This window comes from Balaenoptera ricei, chromosome 2, assembly GCF_028023285.1.
Source record: "Balaenoptera ricei isolate mBalRic1 chromosome 2, mBalRic1.hap2, whole genome shotgun sequence".
NCBI classification, from domain to species: domain Eukaryota; kingdom Metazoa; phylum Chordata; class Mammalia; order Artiodactyla; family Balaenopteridae; genus Balaenoptera; species Balaenoptera ricei.
The window spans coordinates 137,832,311-137,859,191 of NC_082640.1; the positions used below are offsets into that span (position 1 = coordinate 137,832,311).

The 26,881-nt window shown below is 36.3% G+C and overlaps 1 protein-coding gene and 1 non-coding gene across 3 annotated transcripts in view; one reads left to right on the plus strand and one right to left on the minus strand.

Annotated features, from left to right (window-relative positions):
* Window positions 1-26,881, minus strand: part of NEMF (nuclear export mediator factor) — a 54,157-nt gene that overhangs the window by 9,777 nt on the left and 17,499 nt on the right. For both annotated transcript variants that reach the window (XM_059914179.1, XM_059914178.1), the window contains exons 9-26: window positions 25,972-26,042; window positions 25,456-25,531; window positions 25,006-25,068; window positions 23,277-23,354; window positions 22,985-23,193; window positions 22,544-22,735; window positions 22,095-22,158; window positions 19,913-20,001; window positions 13,531-13,634; window positions 12,079-12,141; window positions 7,230-7,342; window positions 5,853-5,910; window positions 5,323-5,381; window positions 5,115-5,235; window positions 3,651-3,927; window positions 2,595-2,637; window positions 2,403-2,452; window positions 108-261 (exon numbers count right to left, since the gene is read on the minus strand). In XM_059914179.1, coding sequence (XP_059770162.1) covers window positions 108-261; window positions 2,403-2,452; window positions 2,595-2,637; window positions 3,651-3,927; window positions 5,115-5,235; window positions 5,323-5,381; window positions 5,853-5,910; window positions 7,230-7,342; window positions 12,079-12,141; window positions 13,531-13,634; window positions 19,913-20,001; window positions 22,095-22,158; window positions 22,544-22,735; window positions 22,985-23,193; window positions 23,277-23,354; window positions 25,006-25,068; window positions 25,456-25,531; window positions 25,972-26,042 — 1,884 coding nt within the window. The remainder of the gene's footprint in view (window positions 1-107; window positions 262-2,402; window positions 2,453-2,594; window positions 2,638-3,650; window positions 3,928-5,114; window positions 5,236-5,322; window positions 5,382-5,852; window positions 5,911-7,229; window positions 7,343-12,078; window positions 12,142-13,530; window positions 13,635-19,912; window positions 20,002-22,094; window positions 22,159-22,543; window positions 22,736-22,984; window positions 23,194-23,276; window positions 23,355-25,005; window positions 25,069-25,455; window positions 25,532-25,971; window positions 26,043-26,881) is intronic.
* TRNAG-UCC (transfer RNA glycine (anticodon UCC)) lies at window positions 22,389-22,461 on the plus strand. Its single transcript has one exon. It is a non-coding gene; the product is annotated as a tRNA-Gly (tRNA).

Below are 26,881 nucleotides of genomic sequence, written 5' to 3' on the forward strand. Positions count from 1 at the left end.
CACAGGATTATTCTTTTGTCTACATCTTCTGTTTCATTTAAACCTCACAACTCCATTTGTGAATCATGTAGTACTAACTTTAACAGCTCACCCCAAAGTTGTATTACCTTTTGTCCTCGTTTCATTGGCTGCACAGCCGGGACATTTTTGCTGGTGTTCTGATGAGTTTCAATGTGTAGAACATTTTCTTTTTCTTTGTCCTTTCCTTCTATCATTTCTAAATCCCCTGAGTCACTTGGAAGCTTTTTTTTCTTCATTTCCCTAAATATAAATGAAATGGAAACATCTAAGAATTTCATATTCTCAGTACCCTAAAAAAATTGCATGGGGAGGGGAACATGTGCAATATATGAGATCAAGGCTTCTGCTTAATTTGTTATCACCAGGCTGCAGTATACAAGAAGTGCAAGTCATCATACAAGAAAAAGCTGAACATTTTTCTCTCATGCATTTATCATTCTTTCTGTCATCCAGGCTCAAAATACTGTCATCCTTGACTTATCCTGATTCAGTAGCCACATTTAGTCCCTCAACATGTTGATGGCCAGGCACTGGGATTTGTAGTCTTCGTATCAACATGGCCTTGGCAGACGTTAGGTATTCAATAAAACATTTGTGGATTGGTTAGCAGAATAAATGGATTTAAAAAATAAGCAGATTAAAGAGGAAAGGAAAATTCTATTACTGTGATATTTTTCATGTGCGATCTCTTCTATTCCCAATGCCACTGCCCTAAGTCCAGGTCCTTATCACTTGCCACCCAGACTTCCTCCATATTTCCCCCATAATCTGTTCTACATGAACTTCTAGATTATTTTTCCATAACTGTTTACCTATGTCACACTCCCATTCAAAGTCTTCCAAAAGTCCTCCTCACATCACTTTCAGGATAAGTCCAAAACACTTAGCTTGTCATTCTAGGTTCTCCACTTTTGGTCCAATCTCACTTTGCCAATCTTATCTGCCAGTTCACAAACATGAATATTCTGTTCCTTTCACCTCAATCTATCTATCATTTCCCCAAAGCACTTCGAATATTACATCCAAATACCCACCACCTCCTCCCCTTTGATCATACTAATTCTCCTTGGAGTCTCCGACCTTCTTAACTTCATTTGCCTAAGATCCTACTATATCTTCAAGGTATAAACTTCTGATGGTATTTCCCAAAACAACTGAACTCAAAGTAAATTCTTACTCCAGAACTACTGTATCACTTTCAGATAACACTATTTATAGATTTATGGCTATTTCCTGAATCCAGGACTCGAAAGCGTCTTGATGGCATGAACTTTATATTTTACCTCTTTGTGTACTCAGTATCTAGCATAATACCATGTATTCAGAGAGTTTTCTGTAATTGTTTATAATGATTATCTTTCTCAAACAAAAGAGTTTATTATCCACTTCAATCTAGGGCCTCTTTCTGGAGTGCTTTACTAGTTGTAGTCTTTTTCACCCTACAGTAGTTGTCTCAGTTGTCCCTTTCATTCTGCCTCTATCTTTTTCTGTTCGCCTTCTGAGCCCTACTATATTAGAGAAAAAGAAAAGACAAGGAAAAAACCGCAAGTCTTCTTCTTACATAAAAATTTCCTAATTTCAGTACAGGAATGCCTCAGAGATATTGCAGATTCTGTTCCAGACCACTGCAACAAAGTGAATATCACAGTAAAGCGAGTCATGAATTTTTTGGTTTCCCAGTGCATATAAAGTTATGCCTACACTCTACTGCAGTCTATTAAGTGTGCAAAGCAATATGTCTTAAAAAAAGCAATGTATATACCTTAATTTAAAAACACTTTATTGCTAAAAAATGCTTACCACCATCTGAGCCTTCAGTGAGTCGTAATCTTTTTATAATAGTAATATCAAAGATCACTGATTACAGATCACCATAACAAATATAATAATAATAAAAAAGTTTGAAATATTGCAAGAATTCCAAAATACGACCCAGAGACATGAAGTGAACAAATGCTGTTGGAAAAATGGTGCCAACAGATTTGCTCCATGTGGGGTTGCCATAAACCTTCAATTTGTAAAAAACACAATATCTGCAAAGCACAATAAAATGAGGTATGCCTGTATTCCTGTTTATTTCTGTCAATATTATCCTAGAATCAGCCTGTCTAATACACTGCAATTATTATTGTACATATTTATGTAATAAAAGGTCTGTCTTATGTTACTTGACCTATCTCACTGATTACAGTGGAAGACTGGGGCCCTAAAACAGAAAAACCTGTTAGAGCTGAATATGAAAAACTAAACAAAATTTATGCTAAGTCTTGGTAATTTTAGTAAGGGAGATCTTTGTAACAGCCAAGTGATCTGTCATAACTGAATTGTTAATTTAAAAAAAAAATGGATGCTTTTCAGTTAAATAACACAAATATATTTACCTTCTTTCCTTGGCTGACAAATGCCTCCGGCTCTGCAATTTACTGTCGCTCTATTAAAATTAAAACAAAAAACAAGCAAATACAAACAATAACATCACCACTGTTAATTTTTCAAAAGCTAAAATTAAAAAGTAGAAAATTATTTATTGAGAAGGACATGATGTTCTTCATAAAACTGAAAAAAACCTTTACCATATTAGAAGATTCCTCTTTTGAAGCCAGTTTCTGGAGAGACCTATGGAAACAAACAGAAAGAGAAGTCCACTACCCTATAAAAGGCATTCATTTACAAAGTCCCAAAACATCCCCATATCATATGCTTAGTTAATTATCAGCAATCCTACAAATTTTCAAATTTGGTAAAATCAGAAAAAATATAATCAAATTGCTCATCTCCTCACTTTAAAATATATTTTTAAATAGTTGACATGTATTGGACACTTACTATGTACCAGGCACTGCTAGATGCTTTACATTCATGTAACCTTCAAAACCCTATGAAGGGGGGTACCATTCTCTTTTCACCAAGAAGAAAACTGAAGCTTAGACATAGAGTCACTTGCCCAAGGACATACTCTAAGATTCAATACTGGTCTGACTCCTAAGCCTTTCCTAACTACTCCAATAATAAAGCTTTTACAGCTATGGTATTGTTTACCTGGTGATCAGTAAGACATTAAAGACTAAGACAACTTTTTTTTTTTTTGTAATGTAACTGCTTTTATTATTAGCATTTATAACCATTTACTTGTTTCTATTTTGACCTAGTTTGGCCACTTTTTTTTTTTTTTTAAATTTATTTTTATGGCTGTGTTGTGGCAAGCGGGGGCCACTCTTCATCGCGGTGCACGGGCCTCTCACTATTGCGGCCTCTCTTGTTGCGGAGCACAGGCTCCAGACGCTCAGGCTCAGTACTTGTGGCTCACGGACCTAGCTGCTCTGCAGCATGTGGGATCTTCCCAGACCAGGGCTTGAACCCGTGTCCCCTGCATTAGCAGGCAGATTCTCAACCACTGCGCCACCAGGGAAGCCCCTGGCCACTTTTATATATATTGTGTTTTTCTACCCTGGGTCCTGGGAATTTCTTAAGAGATCTACCCCCCTATCAAATGGTGAAAAGATAGTAAGCTCGTAGGACAATGGAGGGTAAAAGCACTGAAGTCAGTCTTGGTATTATTTGTATAAGGATTAACTCTTCATCACTCCCAGCTTACAAAATAAAACTTAAAATTACAGTTTTTAAATTACCTTTGGGATTGAAGGTGGGACAAGTCAATGGAAGTATCAGGATAATGTAATGTCTCTTCCCCTTCATCCTTCATTTCACCAACAGGTTCCTGATGTTTTACCACCTCCTCAGATTCTCCTTCATCTTCAGAGCTTTCTTCCTGAATTAGTTCATTTAGCTCATCACCACCACTCTGAATAGTAATATCCCCTTGGTCAACCTGAGTCACAAGTTCCACTTCCGCAGGAGTTTCATGTAATTCCTCTTTATCTTCTTCACTGCTACTGTCACCTCCATCTGTTGAATTACCATAAGGAAAGTCAGGAGTGCTATCACCACAACAAAGTTAGATGATTTCCTTGAAAACCTCATAAAAATATTCAATTCACTCCCTCTTTCTCCAAAAGATCACCAGAAAAATGCCTGATCTTCCCCAAAAGTTACTCTGACTTATAAACAAAAGGATACTCTGTATCAGGAATTGTTTGGAATAAATTGACAAAAGGATACTCTGTATCAGGAATTGTTTGGAATAAATTATCTCCAAGATCCTTTACTACAATAAATTTCTTAGACATTGCGACCATTTCTACAATGAAAACTATAGCTTGTCTTTGTTAAGTATTTCCAGAAAGGAGGAAAATAGAAGTAGTTATATAAATTCTGCCACTTTTATTATAATTTGCACATGAGAACTGAAATGAGATAAAACAAGTTACATAACTGGCACACAGCAAGTGTTCACACTTTTGCAAAAGAAACACGGTTCTAGTAGTAATAATATGGTCTAGTTACCTCACCTATAAAGTAAGATGCCACCAACCATCTGACAAGGATGGTTGTGAGAATTCAATAAAAAATAATGTAAATAAAGTATACATGTCACGAACATGGTGAAAATTCAAAAAAATAGAATCATGTACAATAGCAGTTGTAAGTGAAACAATGAAATATTACTCCTAAAAAGGAATGACTCTAGGAGATGTAAAAATAACTTAGAGGGCATACATTCCCTAGTTCCTTTAGGTAGGTAGGTAAATTTATTTCAGCAACCGCAGCTGCTCTCTACTTGAAGCAAATACATTATTAAATCAAGCTAAATTCTCATAAGAAATTGTACTTGTTATAAACTCATCTTTGTATTGCTTCTAATTCCTAAACCCAAAAGTAAATGCTCACTTATATATACCCGAGTCTATCTCTGTTAAACACATTTATGTACTACTCATTAAATACTGGGGAAGTTTTATAATATAAACATATATTCAAGTATTAGTTATGGATCTAATTAAACACTTTATAATTCACTAGAATAAGTGTATTTAACATTTCCAAAACCAAAATTCAATAAAGTTGACAGCAAGTTGGGGTTTTTTGGGAAATTTTAATTACCCCAAAAGACACGATCTTCTAAGTAAGAATTTAGAAGCAAAACTAAACAACAGAAAACATTATAAGCTACTTTATTAAAATCTGTAAACTACCTAGTTGTTCCATTTCTTCTGATATGAGTTCACTTGTGCAAATCGCCAGTGTCTCCATGTCTTCATCCTGCACTCTGACTTTTCGTTCACCCCGATGTCTCCAAATACAAGACTCATCTACCTATGGAAACAGTTCTTTTCACTAGTGGAACTTTAGGTTAAGACTAATGAAAATCAGAAAAAAAATAATGAAGAAGCTGAAGAGTACCTTAAAGAGGAAGCTAAATCCCATCATTAGATGTGAGGGAGGAAGGAAATTCTTTTTTCCTACAAAAGATAATGTACATGAGTGTTTTAAAAATACTGTTTTCTCCATTTTATGCTTGTAAGATATCTGCCACAATGGTCACATTTGTTCTGTCTTTTCTCTGTCATGAAGGAACATTTCCCATTTACAGAATTTGGCATTATATACAGGAACAGGAATTAAGAAAGAAAAAATATGAATGCTTGCTCTCATCATCTGGGTTAGTCAGATCCTGAATAATCTATTTTTAGAAAAAAGGTCATGCTATACTTTCTTACCCTTATAAATGTAAACTATATGAAAGTACACTGTCATCAATAAAAATATATATGGAGATGACATGTCAAATGCTAAATTTGCCACACCACAGCAAAATTTTCCTTATTTAATAACAGACTTCATATATGAAGTCAGAATAATTAGTTTCTGTTCTGAGAATATTAGTAGATGGTCCTCAAACCTGTCTCCATAATCCACTGGCAAGTCATTACCTCTTATCATGAAGCTTCCTGTTGTCAAATATTCTCCAGTTGGTGCTGTTTTAGACACCTGAGGAACACAATAATACATTATACTCTTGTCTTAAGAAATATGTTTTTTTTAATTTTCACCTGAGAAAGTACAGCCATATTGAAGTAAACAGTACTACATCCTGAAAAGTTTATAATTTAGCAAAAATTCTTAACACTGAAGGGCTATCTCTTCAAAGATACATATATCTTTGTCCATAACAAAGAAAAGAAATAATGAAGGATACACTACATCAATCATTTTCAAATGCCATGGACTAGAGCCACAACTGATCCACATTTCCTCTAATGTGAGACATAATAAGAAAAACAAGGATAGTTTAGTAAGCTCATCATAAAGGTATAAAACCATATTTACTATATTTATTACATTAAATCCTTTCCTGAGATACTTTTTTTTGGTAATAACATAACCTTTCATCTTAGTAAATAAAGATAATAGCATATTTTTAAAAATATCTTCTAATTTGGCAAAATAGGAAGTGAGCAACATAACTCCACAATTTAAAAAAATTTTACACATCTGTGAAACACCCAAATCTGAGAGTATCTTTACTAGTAATAGTTATGCAAGGGATTAAAAGCACACTAAAAAAACCTATTCATAAAAGAATTAAAGCCACTTCTACAATAGTACCAAGGCAGAAAATATAATCCCAGAAGTGATATTAATTTCCCAAGGACACAATATCACAACGTAGCAGAAAATAGTAAATATAAACAGATATAATATGAAACTAAATCTAAGGGAGGATAATAGTATTGAACTCTTTTTACCTTGCTGTATAGCTTTAAGACTTTGTAAAAGTTTGTCATTATCAATTATAATTCTTGAGAACGTGAAATGAATAGCAATGTGAAGTCATATATGGAATGAAGTATCATCAAAAAAATAGCATTAACCACAAAGAAGGACAATTACTAAAACCAAGTGTATAGAAAAAAACCACAGGATATACCTACTTTACAGGAAGGGCCAAAGAGAATTCAGAAAATTTCAACAAAGGTGAACAGGAGAGAGACTTTTTAGGTCAGTAGGCCAGTCATAACTGGAACAGTCTTTATCCCATATAATTACATGGATCACTCTCAAATCTTACCTTTCCAGAAAGGCCTTCCCTGACACTACATTCAAAATGGTAGCCTCTATCACTCTCTATCCCCTTACTCTGCTTTAAAAATAAACTTTGTTACCTGCCACTGCATATCTATTTTTCAACACCAAAATGTCAACTCCATCACAAGGTACTTTGTCTGCCTTGTTCAATTCTATATCCTCACAATTTGGAACACAGTTGCTCTTACTAAATTAAGAAAAAGGACCACAGCCCTTATTACCTGATGATGGTACACCCACCACGCACTAGTGATGACTCGTGCATCCCAAGCAGCACTGTAGCAAAGTGCCATTGTGCCAGCTTCAGTCAAGGTCCGAGGGGGAATTGGTTCTCCTGTAATAACAATACTACAACGCTTCAGTACCAAAGTACAGACTTTCTAGAGCAAGACATGGAAACCACATGCAGCATAACAGGTTCACTCCTCTTATATTTTAAATAATAATACCACACTTTAATTTCAGTATTACAAGAAGTTACTATTTTTATTAAAAATGTATTTACAGGGCTTCCCTGGTGGTGCAGTGGTTAAGAATCTGCCTGCCAATGCAGGGAACACGAGCTTGATCCCTGGTCTGGGAAGATCCCACATGCCACGGAGCAACTAAGCCCATGTGCCACAACTAATGAGCCTGCGCTCTAGAGCCTGCAAGCCACAATTACTGAGCCCGTGTGCCAGAACTACTGAATCCCACACGCCTAGAGCCCATGCTCCGCAACGAGAAGCCACCACAATGAGAAGCCCGCGCACTGCAATGAAGAGTAGCCCCCGCTCGCTGCAACTAGAGAAAGCCCGCGCACAGCAACAAAGACCCAACGCAGCCAAAAATAAATAAATAAAATAAATTTTTTAAAAAAATGTATTTACACAGCAGGTTTTTAAATGGTCTAAGTAAATAAAACAAGTCAGAGAAGAAATATCCTCACTTTTATCAGTAATTCTAACTTCATTCCAGATAATTCAGAAAAATCTATTCAAAGGTTGAAGACTTCCAGAATTACTATATATTGCCTAATTTGTCAAAATGAAGAGCATATTAATATACCCGTACAGTAAGAATTCAAATATTTTAAAATTGGGATATAATCCACATACCATAAAATTCACTCTTTTAAAGTGTACAATTCAGTGGGTTTTAGTATAGTCATAAAGCTATGCAATCATTACCATTAATTTCAGAACATTTTCATCATCCCCAAAAGAAATCCTGTATCTATTAATAGTCACTCTTCATTTTCCCAGCCGCTGGCAATCACTAATCTACTTTCTGTCTCTAAAGATTTGCCTATTTTGGAATTTCATATACATGGAATCATACATACCTGGCTTCTTTCACTTAGCATGTTTTCAAGGTTCATTCATGTGAGAGCATATGTCAGTACTTCATTTCTTTTTAAGTCTGAATAATATTCTATTATATGGATACACCACATTTTGTTTATTAATCAATGGATCGACATACAGGTTGTTTCCATTTCTTGGCTATTATAATGCTATTATGAATATCTGCAAATAAGTCTGGACATATGTTTTCAATTATCTTGGAATACCTAGGAGTGGAACTGCTGGGTCACATGGTAAAATCTATGCTTAACTTTCTCAGAAACTATGAAACTATTTCCTATAGCAGCTAGATCATTGTCCATTCCCACCTGCAGCGTATAAGGGTTCCAATCTCTCCACAACCTCACCAACTGTTACTGTTTGTTTTTTTGTTTTTTGTTTTTTTGGCCGCCCTGTGTGGCTTGTGGGATTTTAGTTCCCCGACCAGGGATTGAACCCGAGCCCTCGGCAGTGACAGTGTGGAGTCCTAACCACTGGACCGCCAGGGAATTCCCACTGTTTTTTTATTTCAACTATTCTTGTGGGTGTGAAGTGGTATTTCTCTGTGGTTTTGATTTGCTTTTCCCTAACAGACAAATAATGCTGAGCATCTTATCATGTGCTTGTTGGCCTTTTGTATATCTTTGGAGAAATGTCTATTTCACATTTTAAAAATTTTGTTCATTTTAAAATTGCCTTTCTACTGTTGAGTCAGAAGAGTTCTAGAGTTCTTTGGATATTGGTCCTTTATCAGATAAATGACTTGCAAATATTTCCTCCCATTCTGTGGATTGTCTTTTCACTTTGATAGAGTCCTCTGAATTAAAGTTTTAATTTTGCTTAAGTCTGATTTGTTTTTTCTTCGGTTGCTTATGCTTTTGGTGTCATATCTAAAAAATGACTTCCTGGTCCAAGATTATGAAGTTTTACACCTTATTTTCTTCTAACAGTCTTATAGTTTTAGCTCTTAAATTTAGGCCTTTGATGCATTTAATTTTTATAAATGGTATGAAGCAGGGGTCTAACTTCATTCTTTGGCACATGGATATTAGTTGCATCAGCCTTATTTGTTGAAAAAATTATTCTATCCCCACTGAATGGCCTTGGCACCCTTGCTGAAAATCAACTGACCATAAACAAGGAATCTCAATTCTCTTCATTAATCTATCAGTCCATCCTCACACCAATACCACACTGTCCTGATACCACACTGACTGTTGTTTTGTAGGAGGTTTTGAAATCAGGAAGTTGGAGTCCTCCAATTTTGTTCTCCGTTTTCAAGAATGATTTGGCTAATCTGGGTACTCTGCATTTCCACATGAATTTTAGTATGAGCTTTGTCCATCTGCAAAAACAGGCAGCTGGAATTTTGAGAGGAACTGCACATATCTGTACATTAATGTGGGAAGCACTGCCGTCAGAACAATATTAAGACTTCTAATTCATAAACATTGGAAGTGCTCCCCTTTATTTAGGTCTTCTTTAATTTCTTTCAATGATGTTTTGTAGTTCAGTGTGTATGTCTTGCATTTCTTTTTGGTAAATTTATTACTAAATATTTTATTCTTTTGTAATGCTGTTATAAGTAGATGTTTTATTAATTTCCTTTTAATACTGCTCATTGCTAGTATATAAAAATACAACTTTTATATATTGACCTTATATCCTAGACGTTGCTGAACTTGTTTATTAACTAATAATTTTTAGTAGATTGCTTAAGGTTTAAATATATAAGATTATGTCATTTGCAAACAGAGATAGTTTTATCTGTCCCTTACCAATTTGGATATTTTAAACTTTTATTGCCTAATGGCCTACTTAGAACCTCCATACAATGTTGAGTAAAAGTGTGGCAAGAACAGATGTGCTTATCTTGTTCCTGATCTTGGGGGGAAAAGCTCTCAGTCTTTCACCATTAAGCATGATTTTTAGCTGTGGATTTTTTCATAGATGTTCTTTACCAACTTGAGGAAGTTTCCATCTATTCTTAGTTTGTTGAGTGTTTTTATCATAAATGAGTACTGGATTATTACCAAAGGCTTTGTCTGCATCAATTGAGATCATCATGTGGTTTTTGTCCTTTATTTTACTAACACACTGTATTACATTAATTTTCATATGTTAAATCAACTTTGCATTCCTGGGAATAAATCCCACTTTATCATGTGTATAATCCTTGTAATATGCTGCTGGATTCAGTTTCCTAATATTTTGTTGAGGATTTTTGTGTCTATATTCATAAATGATATTGGTCTGTAGTTTTCTTTCCTGTGATATCTTCGTCTGGTTTTGTTATTAGGGTAATACCAGCCCTATAGAATGAGTTAACAAGTTCCTCTCTCTTTTATCTTTTGGAAGTTTATGAAGGATTGATGTTCAGTCTTCTTTATAAGTTCTGTAGATTTTAGGAATTTGAATCTTATTGTTTTGGTTAGTCTAGCTAAAGGTTTATCAGTTTTATCGATCTTTTCAAAGAACTAACTTTGGTTTTGCTGATTTTTCTCTACTGTCTTTCTAGTCTCTGTTTTGTTTATTTCCACTCTAATCTTTACCATTTCCCTTCCTTTCCTTACTATGGGTTATCTGCTTTTCTTTTTCTAAATCTTAATGTGTACAGTTTTGTTATTGATTTCAAATCATTCCTCTTTTTTATTATAGGTAGTACAGCTATAAATCCCTCTCTGAGCACTGCCTTAGTTGCATCTCATAAGTCTCAATAAATTTGTTTTCATTTTATTCATCTCAAAGTATTTTCTAACACCCTCTGTGATCTCCTCTTTGATCCACTGGTTATTTATGAGTGTGTTGTTTATTTCCACACATTTGTGAATTTTCTAAATTTTCTTCTATTAGTGGTTTCTAATTTCACTCCATTATGGTCAGAAAATTTACTTTATATGATTCATTAGTTTTAAATTAACTGAGACTTATTTTATAGACTATCATATGGTCCACCCTGGAGAATGTTCCATGTGCACTTGAGAAGAATGAGTAATCTAGTGTTGTGAGGTAGAGTGTACTAGGTATGTGTAGAATCTAGGTAACCTGAGTGTTGTTCAAGTCTTCTATTTCCTTGTTGATCTTATAGCTGGTTATTCTATCCATGATTGAAAGTTAGGTACTGATGTCTTGAACTATTATTATTAAATTGTCTATTTCTCCCTTCAATTCTGTCAGATTTTGCTTCCTGTATTCTACAGCTCTGTTGTTGTATGCATATAGGTTTGTTTATTTATTATTTTATAAATTCATTTATTTATTTATTTTTGGCTGTGTTGGGTCTTCGTTGCTGCACGCAGGCCTTCTCTAGTTGTGCGAGTGGGGGCTACTCTTCATTGTGGTGCGTGGGCTTCTCATGCCAGTGGCTTCTCTTGTTGCAGAGCACGGGCTCTAGGCATGCAGGCTTCAGTAGTTGTGGCACATGGACTCAGTAGTTGTGTCTCGCAGGCTCTAGAGCGCAGGCTCAGTAGTTGTGGTGCACGGGCTTAGTTGCTCTGCGGCATGTGGGATCTTCCTGGACCAGGGCTCGAACCCGTGTCCCCTGTACTGGCAGGCGGATTCTTAACCACTGCACCACCAGGGAAGTTACAGATGCATATATGTTTATAACTGTTACATCTTATTGATGGATTGACACTTTTATCATTATAAAGTGTCCTTCTTTATCTGTATTAGTGATTTTTCTCTTATACTAAAAATATTTTAAACAAAATAATTAAAGTTATGAATAATAGAAATATATTACCTGTTGGATTCTTAATTACACAGCTAGTTGCTCCATGAAGGTCAGCATGTACATAAATGTCCCCTTTAAAACAAATAAGAAATAATACTTTAAGTCCTGTTTCTTTGTTTTTAAGTTGAAATTGTTTATTTACTTATTGTTTAATGGGTTCAAAATCCAAAAGGTATAAGAAGACATATAAAGAAAAGTCTATCTCCCACCCCTGGGAGATTTCTCATAGGCCTCCTCAGAGGAAAGCAATGCTAATAAGGCAGATTACAAAAATATTCACAGTTCTTCTCCCTCCCTCTATCCACACCTCTTTGCTCTATGACCTTGAAGCTTCTCCCATCAAGAGGTGGAGTCCACTTCCCCATCCCTCAAATGTGGGCCGACCCCTTGACCTGCCTTGGCCAGCAGAATGTGGCAGATGTGACCAAATGCCAGTTCCCAGCCTAGGCCTTGAGAGGGGCTGTATGCTTCCTCTTTTTCTCTCAGAAATTTGCTGAGTTACCATATAAGCAAGCCCAGGCTAGCCTGATGATGGGTGAGAGACACACAGAGATGAGTCATCCTAGCAAGTGCAAAGGTCCTGAGGACCACAGATGGTTGACAAATATGACAAACAGCCAGGAAGCCAGACTGAAGGAAAGTAAGAAATGAGGCTAGAGAAGAAGTCAGGAGCCTTGTAAGCCACAATGAGGACTTCTAGTTTTATTCTGAAGTGTGTGATAGCAACAAATGAATAAATGAGCAAACAGATGAATGCAGGAATGAATGGTCAACTAGGGAAAAGTAAAGTGCATGGTTTCTAACAGAAAAAATGAGCAGCCATTGTTTGCCATGTATAGTTCATCTGGGATTTGAAACTCAAAGAAGAGCAAAGCCCATACAGTTCCATGAAAGGCTCAGCTCACAATGAACAAAGTTAGAGAAGACAGAGACCAAGCCCTGGGTACCATGTAACCTAACCCTGTTGCTTTCTTTCCTGGTTCTGGATCCTCAAAGGACATCAGATTAGCTCTGACACTGATTATTGATTTCTGATACCCACACTGAGGGTTCACACAGTGAAGTGGTGGTTATCAGCAAACAAAAACAAATGAGAGGCCTTACAACACAGCGCTTAAGTCCTGCTTCTAAAAGTGAAAAACGGTCACAAACTTCAGCACTGAAAAATTAAGCTTTTAAGAATTTGATCTGCAATGACTTTGGAGGATTGAAAGCTATTTTCTTAATGTAGTAGAAAATCAAAAATCTAATACTACAGATTAGCTCGGCATTACTACTTTAGGGATATTCACTTAAAATGTGAATCAAGTATCAAAGCACATATTCAACAAACCATAAACCATGAAATTCTTTCTACCAATTAAATCTGTCAAACAAAGGAGTACAAGATAAAAATCTACACCTAATATTGAGATAACCGATCCAGTTACTTAAAAGAAAATTCTTCAGAATTTTACCTACCTGGTGTCAAGTATCTTTTCACAATTATTTCATTCTGTTGCTGATCTCGTCCACCAATAATTAGATAGTTCTCTGAGCTAATGAACCAGAGGAATTTCTCAAACCTACCAAATTTTAAAGAAAAAAGTTAACATTTCTTTCCCTTCATGGTTGCCTGAATTCACACCCTTTTAACAAACAAAATAAAACAGAAAGCTCTCCTACCTGTGAAGGTTAAGACAACCTGATGGCTTAATTTCTTAAGACATCAAGCTGAATTTTACTGAAAACTTGCAATACAAACTGTCCTAGCATATTCTTAAGACAGTCTCAGTAGAAAACAATTAAATTTTATGTTTAAAAAATATGTTCTCTCTTTATCTCCCTCCCATATAGACAGCCTTCTTAAACTGACGTTATAACAATGAATTACAAAAAGCAAAAGCATGAAATGTCACATGGTCCCTAGGTTTAGCTTTCTTTCAGTGGGGCACTGGATAGGCTTTGGGACCACTGATGAGAAAGAAAAGTTGTTTTCCCATTCTGTCCTCAATTAATCAACTGAATGTTTACATATATGATATTCTTTACAGTTTAAAAAAAATACTAAAAACCAAAAATTGCTGTCAGAAGTGTAAAATTATAACTTTTCTCAAGAAACAAATTAACTTGGGTTTTCATGATTAATACATACCACCACGATAAAAAGTAAAGAGCGTATATTTGTATGACATTTAGAAAATTAGATGAACATAAATATTTCCTATTTTACATATGACTCGCAAGATAATTTTTTTATGATTTAACCTAGAATTTTAAAATTTCTGGTTAAAGATGATAGATTGAGCACAGGCATTAAATGAAACTTCCTCATAGCTCCCAAAATATAATAGCAAAAGGATTCTATTCCTATTTTCTAACCTGATTTTTTATTGAGTAATACATATACATGGTTCAAAACATGTTTTAATTACATAAAAAAGTATAGTGAGAGGTGCTACATCTCTTCAGTTCCCACAGCTACTACTAACCAATGGGCCATTAGCTTCCTGTATCCCTCTCCAGAGTTTCTTTATACATACAAAAGCTAAAATAAAATGCTTATTCTAAACCTTTTCTCTTTTTCAGACACAACACACTGTTCTGCATATTTTTTTCTTTTTTCACTTAAAAATATATTTTCCTCATTGCTGAATGGATGTACTATACTGATTTAACCACTTCCCTATTGATGGTAAAGAGGTTTGCAAAAAGACATAGACCCACAAGGACAAAAAGAATGTGAAAGATAAATCAAGGATGTATTTTGTAATCATCCTAGCAGAGGAATGCATAACTAACAGGCCAAAAAAAAAAAAAAGCCAACTAATCAAAAGAAAGCAACAAGGAAGACAAAAAAGAACACAGAACAAATAAGACACATTGAAAGCTAGTAGTAAGATGGTTAGATTTAAACCCAAATATATCAGAAATTATATTAAATATAAATGTAGTCAATTCTCCAGGTAAAATGCAAAGACTGTCAGACTGGGGAAAAAACAATGATATATACTCCTTTAAAATATAAGGCTATAAAAAGGTTGAAATACAATGATGGAAAAAGATAATACCATGCAAATACTAACCAAAAAACAGTTTATACAGTTTTAACATCTCACACAGATGGAAAAAATAGATATAAGTTAAAAGGACATTTCATTAAAATTAATAAAAGGCTCAATTCACTGAGATGATATAACAGTTCTATATTTCTATCACCTAATAGCCTCACATATATAAAGCAAAAGTGCAGAAGTAAAAGGAGAAACAGATAATCCAAACTGTATATTTAACACACTTCTCTCAGTAACTGGGAAAACAAGCTTTAAAAAGAATTATAAAGGGACTTCCCTGGTGGCACAGTGGTTAAGAATCCACCTGCCAATGCAGGGGACATGGGTTCGAGCCCTGGTCTGGGAAGATCCCACATACCGCGGAGCAACTAAGCCCATGAGCCACAACTGCTGAGCCTACGCTCTAGAGCCTGTGAGCCACAACTACTGAGCCCGCGTGCCACAACTACTGAGCCCGCATGCCTAGAGCCCGTGCTCCGCAACAAGATAAGCCACCGCAATGAGAAGCCCGCACACTGCAACGAAGAGTAGCCCCTGCTCGCCGCAACTAGAGAGAGCCTGTGTGCAGCAACGAAGACTCGACGCAGACAAAATAAATAATTAAAAAAAAAAAAAAAAGAATTATAAAGGTGCCAAAGATTTGAACTTGATTGATAAACATGACCTGATATTTAGAGAAATGCACTCAGTAACTGTAGAAAAGACACTCTTTTCAACTATATATGAAACATTTATAAATAAAGCTGTCCATAAATAGACTGGGCCATAAAGCAAGTTTCAACAACAAACAACAAATGACTGAGATAATTCAGAATATCACCTCTTTTACGCAAATTAAGCTAAAAATCAGTAACAAAAAGATAACCAAAAACCCCCATGTGTTTGGAAAGTAATATACTTCTAAATAATGCATGAGTGAAGAAATCACCATGGAAATTAGAATATATCTTGACATGAAAGATAATGAAAATACTAAACGACAAAACTTTTTAGATACAGTTAAAGCCATGCTGAGGGAAATTTATTGCCTTACATATATTAGAAAAGAGGCCGGGGGAAGGGGGAAATCAATGAACTAAGCTTCTGTCTCAAGAAATCAGAAAGGGAAATGCAAATAAATCCCAAAGAAAAGGAGAAGGATGAAAATAATTATTAAAATAGAAAGCACACATATAATACTGGAGATCAATAGTCAAAAACTGGTTCTTTAATGATATTAATACTACTGAAAATCCTCTGGTCAGATTAATCAAGAAAGAGAGAAAGCACAAATAATTCTTGAATGAAAAGGGAGAAGTAATTAATGATTCTAGGGATGTTAAAAACTTAAGTGGAGGGACCTCCCTAGTGGTCTAGTGGTTAAGACTCCATGCTTCCACTGCAGAGGGAACGGGTTTGATCCCTGGTCAGGGAACTAAGATCCCACATGCTATGCGGTGTGGCCAAAAAAAAAAAAAAAAGTTAAGTGGAATATTATAAACTTTTTGCCAATAAATTTCAAACTTTGGACAAAATAGACAAAGTCTTAGAAAAACACTGCTAACCAAAACTAGAAAATCTGAGTAGTCCTTTTATCTACTAAAGAATTTGAATCTGTAATGAAAAACTTTCCCATAAAGAAAACTCCCGGTGACTTCCATCAACATTTAAGGACAATTGATAAAGGAACACTTTCCAATTTGTTTTACGAGATAATATAACCTTGTACCAACAGTTAACAAAAACATTATGAGAAATGAAAATTACAGGTCAATCATATTCATCAATAAGATGTCAGAGAGAGAAAGAAAAGAAAAGAAAAAAGCAACAAAATTTTGAAAGCTGGAAAATAAATGAACAAGTGAGCAGACTCAAGAAGCTGAATCTTGAGCTGATGGTGCAAAAAGCCAAGAGACAAATAGACTTACACTGTATGACCCATAAAGAGCACAGGTACTGCTAGAAATAGGGTTTAAGATGAGGTTTAAAAACAGAAGTACTGGCTGAAAATCTGATCAAGAAGTAAGCACTTCCCTAGATCTTTCCAGCTCTGAACATGGTGGTAACTGCCCCTTCAACACTCTAACAGAAAGTCAGAAATTAATTCTCTAAAAAGGGTACAAAGAGGATCTCTGGACTAGGGGAAATGTATCACAGTTGTAAGTAGGGGTAATATATGTAAAATAGGGCAATTAAGTAGACATATGAAATACTGGATACTAAGACTCTCCAGCTTATTATTTCCACTGAGCTCCCAAAATGGTGATAGCCAGGTCTTCACTTTACAAATAGAAGAGAAAGAAGCTTTTGTGGGAGATGAGACCAGCCGAAAAGGCAAAAAGCTAAAGACTTCAAGGGTTCCACAGATGGCCCACACAGATCATTTTACAAGTCCAACAACCCACAAAGAACTTCCAATCAGCATTTTAATGTTCTGCTATAAAAAGTGAGTAGACAGTCAAGGATCACCAGACGTACACAAGTGAACGCTGGAGACAAAACCAATAAATAGAAAAAAGAAACTTGGAGAAGACAGACCTGCAAGAAAAGGATACTAAATAAAATGTAATACATCAAAACTATTCTCAGTTATAAAGAAACTAGAGCAGTAAGTTTTTTTAAAGTAACATTCAAAAAACCAAAAACAGCTTAAAATTAAAACATGATAGGAAGAAATAAAAGATTAAAAAATTCAATGGAAGGATTGAAAGATAAAGTTGAGAAAATCTCAGAATACAGAACAAAAAGTTGAAAAACAGAAAATGCAAAGCAATAGGACTGCTAAGGGGGGTGTCCCATATGTAAAACATGAGACTTCTAGAAAGAAAAAGAAAACAAAACAAAAAACCAGACAGAAGGTAGGCAATTTTCTAAGAAATAGTTCAAGAAAATTTCTCCAAACCGTGTTTCCAATTTAAAAGGCCCACAAAGTATCCAGCATAATGGATAAAAACATCGTCACCAACCTATATTCCTGTGAAATTTTGGAAAACTGAGAGGAAGAAAAAAAAGATCTAGAAGCTTACAGAAAGGCAAAAACAAGTTTCCTATTAAAATAGCAACTATCAAAATGACAGCAAACTCAAGATCAAATCTGGAAGTTAATACAATGGACAAAGCCTTTTTAAAAGTCTGAGGGAAACATATATTCAAATTAGAATTCTATACCCATCCAAACTGTTATGAGTAAAATAATTTTTTTATACATTGGACACCTCAAAAACTTTACCTTCTACATACCCCTTCTCATGAAGCTTCTAGAGCACATAGTCCATAACCAAAGAAAAAGGAAGTTTGAGATTCAGGACAGAAGATACAACACAGAGAGAGGTTAAAGAGAAGTTCCAGGATAATAATAAAAGGAGATCTTAAAATGCTTACAGTAACCAATCTAGAACAAAGTACGTCAAAAAGCTCCAGGAAAGACTTCTGCAAGAAGATGATACTGATAAAATTCCAATGTGTTTGAACACACTTGGAAGCGAATTTGGACATGACTAATAACAAGAACAAAAATAAAAAGAAAGCAAATGAAACAATTATTAACTTCAGGGAAGATAAAATACTGAGCAGGAAAGGAAAATACTATATGATCCAGCTCTGATTACAACTTAAATATTCATAATAATGTTAACACAGAACATCAGTCTTGACAGAATTATGCTGTAAGTATATTGAGAAGCCAGGTGATGCGTGTGTATGTAATGGAGCACAAATGGAAAGAATAAAATCTTCATCTTTCCATAGTGGGAAGTTATTAATACAGTGTAAAACAGAAAAAATAAGCAGCAATATATTACTAAGAGAAATGGAGGTATATACCAAAAGCTTCAGCTAAAAGAGCTAAAAGTTTCCTTGGGAGAGGAGGCAATAGGAGTAGGGATAAAAGTTTGTGGGGTTACTGGTTTTTTTTTGTTTGTTTTTTTGTTTAATTTTTATTTACTTATTTATTTTTGGCTGCGTTATGTCCCCATCTCTGTGCGAGGGCTCTCTCCAGTTGCGGCGAGCGGGGGCCACCCTTCATCGCGGTGCGCGGGCCCCTCACTATCGCGGCCCCCCCTGCCGCGGAGCACAGGCTCCAGACGCGCAGGCTCAGTAGTTGTGGTCCAGGGGCCCAGCCGCTCCGCGCCATGTGGGATCCCCCCAGACCAGGGCTCGAACTCGTGTCCCTAGAATCAACAAGGATGTTAAGCTGCCAACAACTAAATTGATGATTCTATCCTTGGCCGACGTCTCTCCGAACAGTGGTCTGTTGTCGAGGCCACTGGTGCCGTAGGTCCTGTTGGAAAAGTCCTCCATTTTAGGGTTTCTTCACTGTCCCGAAGCCACTCAAAGCCGAGCCAGCATTGCCTCCCGAAGTCCCGGGTCTACGACTAGCGGCGCCGCCAGTCACTGAGCGCTCATAGCCAAAGCCCAGGGGGTCCGGAGTCCCGGCGGCGGGGGTGGACGCTCAGACCCACAGGACGAGGCCGCTCCGCCCGAGCCCCGCTCCCCTCCTCATCTTGAGCAGCTCGGCATCCCCAGCCGCGAACTGGGGAGTCCCGGCCGCACTAGGGAGCACGGGTCCCGGTCCACGCCGACGCTGGAAGGCGGAGCAGAGCCTCCGGGGCGTGGCAGAGCGAAGGACCTTCCCTGCTGGCAGAGAGCGGGCACGCGGGCCGGGCAGTGCGCGGCGGGTCCCCGCTCCGCTCCCCCAGCCCGGGTTACTGGTTTTTTAACAAGCTTTGTAGAACTGCTTGATTTTCTAAATAATGTGTATGTATAATTTTGATAGAAAGAAAAAATGTATTTTAAAAAGGTCGAATACTTACCAATACACTTTTCTTGCTTTCTGAATAGAGGTAACTGTCTGGACTTCTTTTAAGGTTTGCTTTGTTTTCTTTTCTGCTGATTTGAATGCCTATTTATAAGAAAAGAGTTTTTAAGTAATCTGTTGAAAATTTACTTAAATAACACCAAGTAAATGACAGGGGAAGAAATGGGTTTTTAAATGTCACAAATGGCACTATCTATACACACACACCATACACACATGAAAGTAATAAAATGGGGACTTTCCTGGTGGCGCAGTGGTTAAGAATCCGCCTGCCAATGCAGGGGACACGGGTTCGATCCCTGGTCCAGGAAGATCCCACATGCTGTGGAGCCACTAAGCCTGTGCACCACAACTACTGAGCCTGTGCTCTGAAGTCCACGAGCCACAACTACTGAGCCCACACCACAACTACTGAAGCCCGTGCGCCTAGAGCCCATGCTCTGCAACAAGAGAAGCCACCGCAATGAGAAGCCCATGCACCGCAACGAAGAGTAGCCCCCACTCGCCACAACTAGAGAAAGCAAATCAACGACGACCCAACACAGCCATAAATAAATAAATAAATAAATAAATTTTTTTAATAAAATGAAAAAATTTTGGCCTTAAATATTAAAATGATTTGTATACAAGTATCTGCTCAAGACCTACAAATGAAAAAGAGTTCATCTGTTTACCATATACTCAGTGCCACCATGTAATAGGCTTTGGGCTAGATGTCAGAGACACAACAATGAACAAGACAAAGTTTCTACTTCCTACCCCACTGGGGTCTAGGAGAAGAGACATGTATAAAATACATAATTATTCAAATAAACATGGTAAATGTTTCAAAGGATGCTATGAGAGTACAACAAGGGAACCTAATTTATAACTGATTATGGTCAAAGAAGGTATTTCTGAGGAAATGGCATTTAGGCTAAAGCCTGAAGGATTAATGGAATTATCAAGGCAAAGAATACAAAGAGCACTGTAAGCAGAAGGAAAAGGCCAGGGTGACCAGCAAGTATGATCACAGGGTAAATGAGGTTGGAGAGGCAGATAGAGCTAAGTCATGAAGACCACTCATTTAACAGATATTAACGTGACTATGTTTCAGGCAATATTCTAGGGACTGGGACACAGCAATGAATAAAACAGATAAAGATCCTACTTTCATGCAATCTACATTCTAGAGGGAAGACAGATAAACATATGTTGGGATGGGTGTTTTTAAAAAAGAAAAACAAGAGTAAAAAGGGAGTGATTGAGGTAGTATTATTTTTACTATGAGTAGTCAAGAAAGGCCTCTCTGATAGTCTTACTTAAGTAGACACATGAATGATGAGGGGGATCAAACCATGAAAAATCTGAGGGGAGAACATTCTTGGCAGAAAGAGCAAGTGCAAAGGCCCTGAGAAGGCAGTATGGGCCACTGATGTAGGAACAGCTTAAGATCCCACTGTAGCTGGAAACAGTGTGTAACAAGAAGAGTGTGGGTGATGTGACCAGAGGGAAGCAGATAGGCCTCCCGACCTGATCCAGGCTTTAAGGTGTCTTGAGTAAGATGGGAAGAAACTGGAAGATGTTGAACAGAGAGAAATGACTTCATTTTTTTATTTAAAAGGATTGACTGGATATGAGAAGAGTCCAGGATGACACCAACATTTTTTTAAAATTAAGTAATTTATTTATTTATTTATTTATTTTTGGCTGTGTTGGGTCTTCGTTTCTGTTCCAGGGCTTTCTCTAATTGTGGCAAGCGGGGGCCACTCTTCATCGCGGTGCGCGGGCCTCTCACTATCGTGGCCTCTCGTTGCGGGGCACAGGCTCCACACGCACAGGCTCAGTAATTGTGGCTCACGGGCCCAGGTGCTCTGCAGCATGTGGGATCTTCCCAGACCAGGGCTTGAACCCGTGTCCCCTGCATTGGCAGGCAGATTCTCAACCACTGTGCCACCAGGGAAGCCCCAACATTTTTAACTTGAGCAAAAAAGGGAAAATTACTGAGATAGAGACCTGGGGAAGAGAGGGTTAGGGGAGAAAATAAATACTGGAAATACACACATTTAAAGCAAAATTAAGTTTGAAAGGTATTTCTGAATTTGAAAACCTCATTTAAAGAGAAGAAATAATTAAGTCCATTAAATTAATAAAGCAGAGAAAAACAATTAACGTTCACTCTAAGAAATATTAAGTACCTTCTCAGCAGCTTCAACAGTCTTCTGTGTTTTCTTAGCAGCATATCTCTTGTGATCATAATACCTAGAAAAATATATCTTTTAATTGTAGATAAAATCTTCATTCTTTAGTTTTCTATTTATGTTATTTCTAATTTTACAGACTCACAAATCATCAAGAACAACTTTAAATACTTTTAAAAAAGTATTTCACCTCAAAGAATATACAGTCAAAATAATGATAGTTCTTATCCTTAATACCCTAACAGATTTATTGCAGATAATATTTTACCTAAAATTTATACTTATGGGAATTCCCTGGTGGTCCAGTGGTTAGGACTCTGCGCTTCCAATGCAGGGGGCACAGGTTCAAACCCTGGTCAGGGAACTAAGACCCCACATGCCGTGCAGCGTGGCAAATAAATAAATAAATAAATAAAATAAAATAAATACTTAAATTTATGACTTACTTTTTGGCATTGGCATATGCTGACAAGCTGAGATCAACATCAATAAGCAATGGCCTATTTTTCTGAGGCTTTTGCAGTTGTTTATTCTTTTGCTTTTTCTTTTTTCCTTTTGGTGGTTCGGTTTCATTTTTCTCAGTACTGATGTCACCATCAACATCATCATCTTCCTCCTCTGATAACAAGTATGGATTTCTATTAAAAATATTCAATAGTATTTCACTAATGTCAATGACATCACTTTTTTATTTTCAATTTTTTTTCTCACGGAAATTATAAATGGTTTACAGTACTTAAATAGTTGCATTATTTTAATGTAAATTAATTTTTTTCTGTATTTTCAAAGATAAATTTCCAAATAAAAAAAATTTTAATGAATACAGTGAAAAATTAAATAGCAAAATAAAGACAAGCACTAACTGCTTAACTAAGAATCAAACTTACCTTAGTAGCATTGTAACATGATTTGTTTGTAGTTTTAGTTCTTTGATTGCATTTGCAACAGGGTCTCCTTGAGCTTGGGCTTCTTTCACAATTAACCCGATTTCTGTCCAGTCTATCTGGTTGGCTAAAGCACTTCGAACAACCTGAATGGCTCTGTCAACTATTTGTAGGTTCATTTCTATAAGCTCTCCTTTAAGTTTGTCTATTTCCTTATGAAATAAACCAAAAACATTTGTTACAATGCCAAAGTTACCATTTTTGAAAAAGTATCTGAAAAAGCTAAACATAATACCTGAGCCTGCTGAAGAGCTTCTAATCTGTTTTCGTGATCCTTTCGGACATTGTCTAATTTCTTCAATGCTTGTTTTTCCTTTTGTTGACAAAACAGAGTTTTTAAAAATTAGATTTATTCTACCTTCTGTACCTTCTCTCTTTTACCTCCTGAAACTCACTATCCCACCCCTACTTCTGCCCCCTCAATGTTGTTACCTAACTAGCTAAAGTTCCCCATAGTCCATCTCCCCAGGTCTATCCTACCCCAAAGTGTTTCATGCTCCAAAATTACCTCTCCTGACCATCTACATCCCATTCCCTATATAGGAAGGTATTTTGATTACAGTTTACATTGTATGTAAGATATGCCCCTACTGCCCTTGCATTATTCAAGCAGGCAGAATTCAAGACATTTTTCCCTATGGCATTAAAGTTTGGGGGAATGCATTTTTAGCATTAATCCCTAAAATAGCTTCCTTTTATTTTATTGCTGCTTTTAATTTTCTCAGCATTATTTCTAGTATTTTACAAAGTATTCTTTTTCCTAAATTAACAACACAAAGGCTCATGGTAGTTATGTGAACTTTTATACAGTCAGCCCTCCGTACCTGCAGATACAAAACCTGCAGATATGGGAGGCTAACTATATTCACTGTACTACACCATTTTATATAAGGGACTTGAATATCCTTGGATTTTGGTACCCACAGGGGCTCCTGGAACAATCCACTGCAGACACCGAGGGATGGCTGTATAGCATTCTATCACATGGAACTTACATATTAAGGTTACTGATGTGGGGCTAATTTTGTAACACTAGTAATAGCATCACCAATTAGTGAATGTTTGCATGCTGGACGTAATATTAAAAATATTTAAGTTATAAGAATGGTGACTATTAAAAGAACACACAGTGATTACTAAAATAATTCACGGGTATTCTGATGTACATAAAAACATGGGGTTCAATGTTACTCTTAAATATCTGTTTACTTGCTAAAGTGCTGCCACCATGTGGCAATCACACTATGTAACTCATGTGACCCACTTGCTTTGAAATTCCGCTCTTGTTAATTTTTTACAACCGAGGTGGGGAGGATACAGAGATTCACATAATTTCAAGTTTTTGCACACATATTTTAAGATTCTATGAATATTTTTGAAAAATTGCATCAAGAGCGACTTTGGCCATTTTCTAAAACTGTTCTGCAGTAAAAGCTCCCCAAACATGGTCAAATGCGCTGGGAAAACAAAACACAGCATATTAAACCCTCCTTGTGGAGTCATGATACATGCAAAGCATATTAAAGGCCTAGTTCAAAAGCCCACTTTAAAAAAGAAAACAGTTTAATGATAAACAAATATATACTTATTTGTATAGAGAAAACTATTCCCTCTCCTTTGGCCTATTTAAAAATCTCCTCTTTGAAACACTATTCCCTTTACAGCAAAGTTTGAGAAGCTCTGGGTTGTTGTAATAAAGCAAATCATACCAGGGAATAAATAACAGGCCTCCTTCCCACTGTATTTTCTGGTTTAGAGAATATTTGATATTCTAATGGAGCAAATGAGCGTATTTTTTTTTAAACACTGATGGTTCCCCTGGACCTTTATTAATATACCAAGGGATCAGGGCATTCCCAAACTACTTCTAAAAGGCTGCCCATTCCTGGATGAGAGCATCACCTACCCAGCAAACCACACTCAAAGCTAGTTGGTTTATATAAATGTTTTTAATAACACCATACCTGTTGTAAAGCTTTTAAATCTATTTTCTGACCTTCTATCTTGGAATAAAATTCATCTACGGCCTTATCAAAAAAAGAAAAAGACAATCAACTAGCTGGAAAAAAAACACACAAACATGGTCTCTGCTTCAACTTGCATACACAGAATTTTAGGGTCCATTTTGTTTCATAACACCACGCAAAGAACTTGAGTAGATTTCCAGTAAATGTATTATACAGCTAAGCAGTCAGGAATCAAATTAAGTTCAAATCTTTGGTCCTTCATCTTGAAATAAAGAGGCAACAAACATTTCCACTAGTTTGTATCTGTGACTGCACTGGTTTTTAATGTCCAGATTCATAATGATTGTAAAGCAGAAATATTTTCAATTTCTCAATCAAAGCAAGTTGATATTAATTTAACAACTCACATCATGCTAACTGGTCAAAAAACAGAATCAGAAAACCCACCTTGTCAAATGATTCAAATTCTATATATGGACATTGTGAATGTTGAGAAAACAAGAAAGGATGAAATTCCTCATACCTGTAAAACATATTTACCAAGAACATTAATAGGGACTTCCCTGGTGGTGCAGTGGTTAAGAATCCGCCTGCCAATGCAGGGGACACGGGTTCGATCCCTGGTCCAGGAAGATCCCACATGCCACAGAACAACTAAGTCCGTGCGCCACAACTACTGAGCCTGCGCTCTGGAGCCTGCGAGACACAACTAATGAGCCCGTGTGCCACAACTACTGAAGCCCGCACGCCTAGAGCCCGTGCTCCGCAACAAGAGAAGCCGCCGGAATGAGAAGCCCACGCACCGCCACAAAGAGTAGCCCCACTCGCCGCAACTAGAGAAAGCCCGCACACAGCAACAGAGACCCAATGCAGCCAAAAATAAATAAATCTATTTAAAAAAAAGAAAAAGAAAAGAACATTAATAAACACCCAAAGCAAATTGACCCATGCCTACATACTTACGTGAGTATGTCTTCGGTTGGTTTATCTACTTCCAGGCTTGGTTTTATTTCTCTTTTCTGAATGATATACCCCTACAAAAATCCAACATTAAAACTAATTTCTATTCATAATTAACAGATTTACTTTCCTTGAATGATATTAATTTTATTAACTTACAAAATTATTCTAGTTATAAACAATCAGCATTTGTCTGATTGTATCATTTCTCAAAGTGATGTTTTTAAGACTCAGTAAGTACCATTAGAAAATACTGACTTATTCATATGAACAAGAAAAAAACAGGGAATAAAGAAAATGAAAACTAATGATTTGATAAAGTGGTGAGATTATACATGTGCATTTCGCTTTTTTCTTTCCATTTTTCAGATGTTCTGCAACTTAAAAAAGCCAAAAGCACTTTACTTCCAGCAGAAAAATCTTCGGTTCACTTTGCCAGTAGGAAATTTTAATTCATTTTAATAACTGGGTGCAGGGTATATTTGGAGTGAATTTAGCTGTAATTAATCAGAACTTTTCCTGAATGTTTTTTGTAAGTAAAGTTATACTTTGAATAGGGAAGAAAAACAAGATATGAGGTAACTCAGAGGATATTTAATAATTAAAAAGATGTTAATCAGTAAATTTTTGGAAAGTGCTGGCAAATTAAGATGTGCTTCTCTATCTAAAATCAACCTAAGAGGAAATATTTTCAAATTCCTCAACTTTTCAGGAGTGCCAGTATTGACTTGACCCAGTACTTTGTAGAAGATTTAAGGAACAGAACAAAAATCAGAAACCAACAGCAATTAAAAAAAACTACCCTAGAATAAGCATATTACAGGTGTTAAATTTCCAAATTACAACAAAAAATTTACATATACTGATCCTTCAATGAACATTTAAATTCTAAAACTCTAAATAAGTAAAATAT